We start from the raw sequence: 9,211 nt of genomic DNA on the forward strand, positions 1-9,211 counted from the left end.
AATGTTTGGTGGAATAATCCTGGTTTTTAATCACAGTTTTCATGCATCTTGGCATCATGTTCTCCTCCACCAGTCTTACACACTGCTTTTGGATAACTTTATGCTTTACGCTCCTGGTGCAAAAAGTCAAGCAGTTCAGCTTGGTTGACGGTTTTCAATTTGGTAAAAATCAAAGAAACTCCTAATTTTTAAGTGGTCTCTTTTTGTTCCAGAGCTGTATTTACAGACTATATATCATTTTTTATTATGATAATATGGGGGTGGGGGTATGTTATAACTTTAAGCAAGTCCACATGGAGTTTGACCTCATACAGCAGCACAGATACCACACTAGTATAAATAAGATTAAAGGATAAAAGAGTCACAACTGTAAACATTACATTTAGAACAAAAAGATAGAGGTTGAGTGTAAATTCTGCCTATAGTGAAAACTGACAAAGACAGACAGACCAATCAGGATGTAAATCCCAACCATAAAGCCCACTGATTGGTCTCTGATTGAGGACAGAAAGACGGCAATCAGTTTCTTTAATTTTACCAAATTGAAAACCTCTGGATTATATTGATCAAAAGCCATCAAACCAAACTGAACTGCTTGAATTTTAGCACCAGGAGTGCAGGCATAAAGTTATCCAAAAGCAGTGTGTAAGACTGGTGGAGGAGAACCTGCCAAGATGCATGAAAACTGTGATTAAAAACCAGGGTTATTCCACCAAATATTGATTGCTGAACTCTTAAAACTTTTTTTTTCTTTGCACACAGCAAATTCACCTGAGTTAAAAATCTGGTGTTGATGAAATATTTGAGAGTAGAGAGTCAATCTGACTATTGCAAGAGTAAATCCAACTCTGGATAGAGTCGTATAGGTTTCTATTCACTCCCAGTAGAAAAACAAGCAGTGTAAAAACAGAGTGTTAAACATACTCTCCTTAAAATGAACTCTGAGAGTGTTAACACAAATATTATTCAATTCTAGGACTTAGGTTAACTCCCAGAGTGTTACCCTTATTGACTAACCGCACCCACAGTTTTTTTTAAACTTATGGAAGCCATTTTACAGAACACACAAACGCAGCAGGAACAAAGCAACATCAACTCAAGGAAGAGCATATAAGGTAACATTAAAATTAACCAGTAAGTTATAACTGTTAGGTTACAAATTACATTGGTAAATGCTGTAACAGGTTACATTTCTGTAGAATCTGTTTGAATATAACGTTAGATAGGTTACACTTTTGTTAATTAAGTTAATTAGCTAGGTTATTTTTGTGTATGGTGTTTAAGTAAAGGACAGGCGTTGAACTTGGTGAACTTAGGTATGTCGTGTGCTTTGTAGGTTAAAGCTATTAATTAACATTTAAGTACTTCTTAGCTAACACTTGAACTTAATGTAAAAATAAACTTGGCGAGTGAACTCGGGGCTGGGGCTGGTAGTTAGCAGTGTTAGTGTGCTGAATGCTAGCGAGGTAACTCGGGGTGTGGGGCTGGTAATTAGCTGTATTGGCGGGCTGAATGCTAGCGAGGGAACTCGGGGTGTGGGGCTGGTAATTAGCTGTATTGGCGGGCTGAATGCTAGCGAGGTAACTCGGGGTGTGGGGCTGGTAGTTAGCTGTATTGGCGGGCTGAATGCTAGCGAGGGAACTCGGGGTGTGGGGCTGGTAGTTAGCAGTGTTAGTGTGCTGAATGCTAGCGAGGGAACTCGGGGCTGGGGCTGGTAGTTAGCAGTGTTAGTGTGCTGAATGCTAGCGAGGTAACTCGGGGTGTGGGGCTGGTAGTTAGCTGTATTGGCGGGCTGAATGCTAGCGAGGGAACTCGGGGTGTGGGGCTGGTAATTATCTGTATTGGCGGGCTGAATGCTAGCGAGGGAACTCGGGGTGTGGGGCTGGTAGTTAGCTGTATTGGCGGGCTGAATGCTAGCGAGGGAACTCGGGGTGTGGGGCTGGTAGTTAGCAGTGTTAGTGTGCTGAATGCTAGCGAGGGAACTCGGCGCTGGGGCTGGTAGTTAGCAGTGTTAGTTTGCTGAATGCTAGCGAGGTAACTCGGGGTGTGGGGCTGGTAGTTAGCTGTATTGGCGGGCTGAATGCTAGCGAGGGAACTCGGGGTGTGGGGCTGGTAGTTAGCTGTATTGGCGGGCTGAATGCTAGCGAGGGAACTCGGGGTGTGGGGCTGGTAATTATCTGTATTGGCGGGCTGAATGCTAGCGAGGGAACTCGGGGTGTGGGGCTGGTAGTTAGCTGTATTGGCGGGCTGAATGCTAGCGAGGGAACTCGGGGTGTGGGGCTGGTAATTATCTGTATTGGCGGGCTGAATGCTAGCGAGGGAACTCGGGGTGTGGGGCTGGTAGTTAGCTGTATTGGCGGGCTGAATGCTAGCGAGGGAACTCGGGGTGTGGGGCTGGTAATTATCTGTATTGGCGGGCTGAATGCTAGCGAGGGAACTCGGGGTGTGGGGCTGGTAACTTAGTTAGCTGTGTCAGTGTGCCGAATGCTAGCGAGGGAAATCGGGATGTGTAATCATTAACTTAATCATAATTGTAATGATGTAGTTGTGTGTGCAGCATCCCCTGGTAAATCCCACATCAAACCCCCCCAAAACCAGAACCACGGCAACCGGCGCCCAGCCCTACCAACCTGCTGGGGCCAAAACCTTTCAGAACAGTTGGCTTGGTGACAAAGTATTATATCACTTTGTAAAAAGCAAAAAATTTAACTGTGTATTAACATATTGGCATGTTTCAACAAATAACGTTACTTGAATGTTTGTGCAGATCGTTATATCAAGATGTGAATATACTTAATGTTACAAACATTTATTTATTACCATATTCAGGAGAGATTTTGAACCCAATTTTATGCCATATCTCACATGTGGTGGTTTTGCTGATAAGACAGAGTGATAATTTATTAGTAAATGTTCACAACCTTGACTTTCTTCCCTGTAGGATATGCTAGCTAAAGTTGAGTATGGAGGAAAACAAAAATACATCAAGATTCCACAGTCTGAGGAAACCTTGGAATACCAAAGATTTCTTCAAGACAGTCAGTATATATTTTTTTACTTTGCAAAAATACATAAAGGCAAGAAAATAAGTTTTTTGCCTACTAACAACTAACAAAATCATGATCTGAACACATTTTTTTTTTTTCAATTTATAAAACTGTTACTATTCCAAAATATTTTTGTTCTAGTTGCCACAAAATTTGGTCTGCAACCTGAAAACCTGAAAGAAGATCAGCTCGTCTTAACTGATGAATCAGGAACAGAAGTAGATGAAGATATCTTCGAGGACCTTGTGAAGTCAGGTGTACTGAACTTCAAATTTTCCTTTAGACAACCAGTTCTAGGTAAGCCTATTTGGTCATTGGAATTTTGCTGATAATAGAAAAACATAACACAAAAAGAGCACATTGGTTGTTGGTTTATAGATTTCCTTAAATTTATTAATTTGTTCATTCATTAATTGTCTGTAATTGCTTATCTAATTTAGAGTTATGGTGTGCTTGGGGCCAACTCCGAATCACAGGTTGCAAGTGGAAAACTTAATTTTACTACTAATTAGTACTTTTTTTATTTCCTAGATCTGGAAGTCCAAATTGTTAGTCAGGAATCATCTTCTTCTGTAGTGTCAGACACTCCATTATCCCCATTGTCATCCAGTTCATCCGACTCCACAGTCATCCTTGAATCAACAAAGAGAAGGAGGGTAGCAGAATTGATGGATCGGGATCAAGCAAAACATGTAAAATTCAGTGAAGATATTTTGATTTTAATATTGCCAAGTATTAAGTTTTTGTATTTATATTCTTTTGAAGTCTTGGGGTATTCTTATTTAGGAAATGTAATATTGCTTTCAATTATGTTTTTGAAGATGGTTGAAGATGTCCTCAAGGCCAATCCAAAGGGTGAAGAAATCTTCATGGAGTATAACAAGACCAAAACTCTTACAGATGGAAAACGGAAACAAATGGTGAACATCCTGGTGGCTGATATGATCGAGACACATGGGTAAGACATTCAAGTACATTTAAAGAATAAGTCCATAAAATTTAAGGATGTTATTTATTTATATTCTTTTTTTATTCTTTTCTCTTTTTTTTTTAGGAGGATTCCACCATCAAGTGCACGAACTAATTATGCGCTGGGAATTGTGACTCTGTTTCCATACCTCCAAGATCCATACTCTGAAAATGGATATGTAAGTTAACGTTAATGTTAAACAGAGGACCCAAACTGCTGTTTCCCAGTAATTGGTATTTATCAGTTTCTTTTTTGCCTGTGATTTTTTTTCTGTCCAAAACAGGAACACTACTACGATCCTGTGGGTAACACTGGCTACCTAGCATGGAGGATTAAGACTGTTCAGCGGAACTCCTCTGTTGGCTCCCAGAGTTATTCAAGGCCATCTTATCAAGATAGTCCAAGAAGCAGACGAGAAGCTCTACCAGATGTTGAACAGCTGTTTGGTGATGAGTGCAGGGAGGCTTTATCTACAATGAGGCACTCAACAGATGAATCTGTGGTCAAAGAGAGAATGAGGGCAACTTTCCAGTATAGACAAAAGCTGGTTCGTGATAAAGATGCGTCAATGTCTGTTCTGGACAACTTTCCTCGTTTCCTTGACATTCCTGGATTGGTAAGAAAAATCAACTAAAATATAAGACAGGTCTTCACATGTTTTTGGACAACCTTTGTACAATTAATCATGTATGGAAATTGTGTGTCTACTTTTTAAAAGATTGACCAGGACTTTGCCATGATGTTTGGAGATGAGGTGTCCAGTAGGTTTCTAGCGAAGTGGCCTACTTTTTTCAAGCCCAGAGTCATAAGCGACTGCAGGACACTCGCCCCAAATCAGTATGCTGAGGAACTGCTGTCAGCAATTGAACCCCAACCTGAGGATATCTATGGTAAATGGAATTTTTTAATCCCCAAAATAATTCTAAAGATTTTTCAATTAATTTGGCAATTAAATACTGTTTCTTAAACCTTTGTTCTCTAGGTTGGGACAGTGACATGTCAGCAATTCTCCTGCTTCTACATCTACTTCCCCCAACTGCGAGAGGCCAGAAAAAAACAGCGAAGATCAGTTCAGCCCAGGCAGCTAACCATCTTGTGCGATACATTCCAGTATGTACTGTTTAACTTTTTTTTTTTTTAACATATTTTTTGGTGTGTCTTGTCATTAGAAACCTTTGATTGGTAACAAAAGCGGCACAGTGGTCTGTCATACATAGCTCAAGGATTCTGGGGGAGTGGGTTAAATCCCTGGCTCGGATCACTATTAAAACACCAATGTTAGTGTGTCAGCAATTGAAATATATTGCATTTCAAGGTTTGTATTTGCCCGTGATGGGCTTGCACCCTGTCCATAGTGTATTCCTTCTTTGTGCCTAATGATTCCAGTTAGGCTCCAAACCCACCTCGGCCCTAAAAAAGTATGAGTTGATGACAGAATATGAATGAGTAAATAAATTAATGAAAGAATGATTCAGAGAACATTTAGAATAATATTTTTCACTTCTGGTCCAGATGGGCCTCTGCCCTGCATGCTGTAATTTTCTATTCACTCAATCACACCCACTTTAACCTGGGGTTAACTTTGTCATTACATTAGGTTTGTGGGCAGCAGAAGAATCTCTTTAAATGTGCAGATTTGAGAACCACTGATTTAGACATAACAGAATATATATATTTTTCTAATGCATTTTCATGTCTAATTATGTAATGGCAGTGCCAAACATCCTCAAGGAGAAAATAGTATTGTGATCATTGCTTGCCCTGACTTGTAATATGTCCAATATTTCTATTCTATAGGAAGGAGCCAGTCTCACTACCTTCCTTGAAAGAGCTGAAACGAAACAGCCCTTCCTCCTCTGCATTGGTGAGCAAAAGAACAAAATCTTAAAGTTCTACATCATCATTGACCAGAAGGCTGTTCCATGCAAGGCTCAGACATCAGTGGCTGCTTTTGATGAGCTATTTAAAGCTCACTATGTCTTCAGTCTCTCCTATGATGAAGCTCTGAGCAATTTTTATACATTTGTGCAGACCACAGTGTATAATATTGATATTGGAGTTACCAAGGAGAGCCCTCGGGTTAAGGAGCTTAGAGCAAGACTGCTACAGCACAACATCTGAACAGTTTGTTGGAATTGCCAAGGAGATCCCCTGTGTTCAGGAACTTGGAGCAGCAAGACTGCTTCAACATAACAGCTGAACAAACAGTTTGTTGAAAATGTTCACATGTTTTGTTTGTAAAGTGCACCACCGTAGTTGTTTGCTCCTTTGTCAGCATTTGAAATTTCACCATGGCTTATATCCTGGCAAAAGTTTACGTTTGAAATGTGGAGAGCGAGGATGTTCTTTATCATTTTGTACTTACAGTGGTTTTAGGAAGCACCTGAACAATATACATAGGGACACCACCCTTCCCCACGTGGACACTACCCAGGATTTCACTACACAAAGTGAAGATGAGGTGCAGTTTTCAAGTAATCAACCACAAAGTTCAACTTCTGTTGCTATTTCGGAAGCATTTCATGTACATTCACAGAGTTCTGATGGTACGTCCCAGCTGTCATCTATGTGTGGTTCAATTGTTGCACATTTACAAGCAGCAGGTATTTGTGAAAGCACTGTTCAAACAATTGTTAGCTCAATGGAAGAAGTTGTTAATGACATTCACAACCAAACACGAGAGGCAGTTCGTAAAACCTTTTCTCCTGAAGAAACAAATTCAGATGTTTTAAAAACGAAAATAGAGCACTGTTTTGATCAACTTGATAACCCTTTTTCTGCATTGAACACAGAGGCTAAGAGACAAAAACATTTTAATGAAAGATGGGAAATAGTTCAACCTGAAGAACATGTCCTTGGGGTACGAATGGATGTACGAAGAGATAGAACTACAGGAATATACAGTGAGTTCCCTGTAACAGACAAGTATATGTATGTGCCAATTCTTGGTACTCTCAAATCCATTTTCAAAAATGAGGAAATAAGAAAAAGCTTTTTGCAAGAAAAATTGAGTGAAAAGGGCATTTACAAAGACATTAATGATGGTTCGTATTTCCATAATCATTCCCTGTTCTCACAAGAGAGGCATGCTTTACAGATTTTGCTCTATTATGACGATTTTGAAACCGCCAACCCTTTAGGTTCCAAGAAGGGGGTACACAAAATAGGTGGTGTCTATTTTACTCTGAAAAATCTACCACCTAAATGTAACTCTGTGCTAATGAATATACATCTTGCAACTCTTTTTTACAGTAGCGACCTGAAGACATATGGTTTTGATGAAATATTGAAGCCTCTTATTGATGATCTAAAAATTTTGGAAACCCAAGGAATACACCTTCCTTATTTTGAAAAACCATTGTTTGGCTCAGTAATTCAAATTACAGGAGATAACCTTGCATTAAATGGCTTGTTAGGTTTTGTGGAATCATTCAGTGGAACACATTTCTGTAGGTTTTGTTTGACTTGTAAGGAGGATATACAGTCTGTATTTACTGAGGATGATCCTGGTGTAATTTTCCGTTCAAAAGAACTTCACACTGAACATTGTAAGGTACTTAGTGAAAATCCTGCTCAACATTCAGTAAGTGGTGTTAAAAAGAATTGTGCATTCAATTCTCTACAGTATTTCCATAGCTCTGACAACTATGCTGTTGACATAATGCACGATTTGTTAGAGGGTGTCGTACAGTATGAACTTAAGCTGCTTTTTCTTTACCTTATTAAACAAGGTTATGTTTCTGTGAACACATTGTCTGACAGGATACAAAGCTTTAATTATGGTTACCCAGAACGCAAAAACAAACCAAGTGGCTTACAATTGGATGACAATAGCAAACACCTAGGTTTGAATGCTGTACAGTCATGGTGTGTTCTACGCAACACACCCCTTATATTTGGTGATGTAATTGAAAGGGGTAACAGTCACTGGAAACTACTTCTCCTTTTAATACAGATAGTCAACATAGTGTTCTCCCCAATCATTACTGATGGCATGATTTGTTACTTGAAACATTTGATCTGTGATCACCATAATATGTTCAAATTACTGTATCCTGATAGGAAATTGATTCCGAAACACCACCTGATGATACACTATCCACGGTGTATTAAACAAATTGGCCCTCTTCTACATATTTGGTGTATGAGGTTTGAGGCTAAACACCGTGTTTTTAAAAGATCTCAAAAAAATTTCAAAAATCTCATAAAATCTTTAGTAAAGCAGCATCAGCGTCAAATGGCATGTCAGTATGAGAACTATAACTTCAAAAGATTTGAGTTTGGTCCTACAAGAACACAAGCACTCTCTAGCTTAGAGGGTGGAGAAGTACTTAGACAGACATTACAGTTGGAGGCATTTTCTGTTGTTTCAACTACTAACTGGGTCAGAAATTTTGGTACTGAGTATGAGGTTGGTTTGTTCATTTGCACTGGATCATATGACCTTCCAGAGTTCAAAAAAATCTGTTGTATAATAATACATGAAGAACATGCATTCATACTAGCTGGTAGTACAAACACACTGTACTTTGATGAACACTTTAATGGATACTCTATTGAGGAGAGCTGTGATGTTTTTTCTGTTGTTTGTATAGACCAGCTTACTTATTTCAGGCCTTTTGATAAGCAGTATTCCAATGAAGATGGTAGCAGGGCTTTCATTGTACCATATTGTTATATGGTGGAAACATGTTTTTGAATGTTTTTTTGAAAGTGGTGCACATGTTCAAAAATAAATGTTAAACATGTCAAACAAGTCAAGTATGTCATTCTCTTTTTCAAGCTAAAGTAAACTAATTGCAGACTCTCAAACCTGCAGTATGCAAATCAATATCAACATAAAGGTAACTCCTGTAGAGTAAAAATTGACAACATAACATAGTCAGTTTATAACACTGCACTCAGGTGTTAAAAAAACTAAACACTAAGTAGTGTTGGACAGTGTTCAGTTTTAACTCTCCAAAGAGTCTCTTCATAACACTGCACTCTGGTGTTGAAAAAGCTCAACACTAAATAGTGTTGAACAGTGTTCAGTTTTAACTCTCCACGGTGTCAAAACTAACAATATCACAGTGTTAACATTCCAACACTTTGAAAAGTGTTAAAAGAACACCCTGGGGAGTGGACCCATATAGACACTTTTAAAGTGTTGAAATTAACTCTCTAAGAGTTGTTTTGTGCTTGCTGATTTTGC

At 39.1% G+C, this 9,211-nt stretch overlaps 1 protein-coding gene across 1 annotated transcript; it reads left to right on the top strand.

The window, feature by feature from the left end:
* The first annotated feature begins 763 nt into the window (after positions 1-763).
* On the top strand, positions 764-8,773 carry LOC103043085 (uncharacterized). Its single transcript, XM_049475246.1, has 10 exons — positions 764-1,115; positions 2,942-3,038; positions 3,189-3,344; positions 3,579-3,739; positions 3,869-4,005; positions 4,102-4,195; positions 4,301-4,633; positions 4,736-4,907; positions 5,000-5,127; positions 5,815-8,773. Exons 2-10 carry the CDS (start codon positions 2,945-2,947, stop codon positions 6,136-6,138), a joined length of 1,599 nt encoding a protein of 532 aa, XP_049331203.1. The 5' UTR covers positions 764-1,115; positions 2,942-2,944; the 3' UTR covers positions 6,139-8,773.
* The last annotated feature ends 438 nt before the right edge of the window (positions 8,774-9,211 follow it).

The sequence above is a fragment of the Astyanax mexicanus genome, chromosome 2 (assembly GCF_023375975.1).
Source record: "Astyanax mexicanus isolate ESR-SI-001 chromosome 2, AstMex3_surface, whole genome shotgun sequence".
Classification (NCBI taxonomy): Eukaryota; Metazoa; Chordata; class Actinopteri; order Characiformes; family Acestrorhamphidae; genus Astyanax; species Astyanax mexicanus.

What these genes read in the sequence shown, in the direction of transcription:
- LOC103043085 (XM_049475246.1), top strand. Translation starts at nt 2,945, where the DNA reads ATGCTAGCTAAAGTTGAGTATGGAGGAAAACAAAAATACATCAAGATT. An exon ending in CCAAAGATTTCTTCAAGACA is followed by an intron (nt 3,039 to 3,188) that starts GTCAGTATATAT and finishes TTTTTGTTCTAG; the next exon opens with TTGCCACAAAATTTGGTCTG. An exon ending in ATCGGGATCAAGCAAAACAT is followed by an intron (nt 3,740 to 3,868) that starts GTAAAATTCAGT and finishes ATGTTTTTGAAG; the next exon opens with ATGGTTGAAGATGTCCTCAA.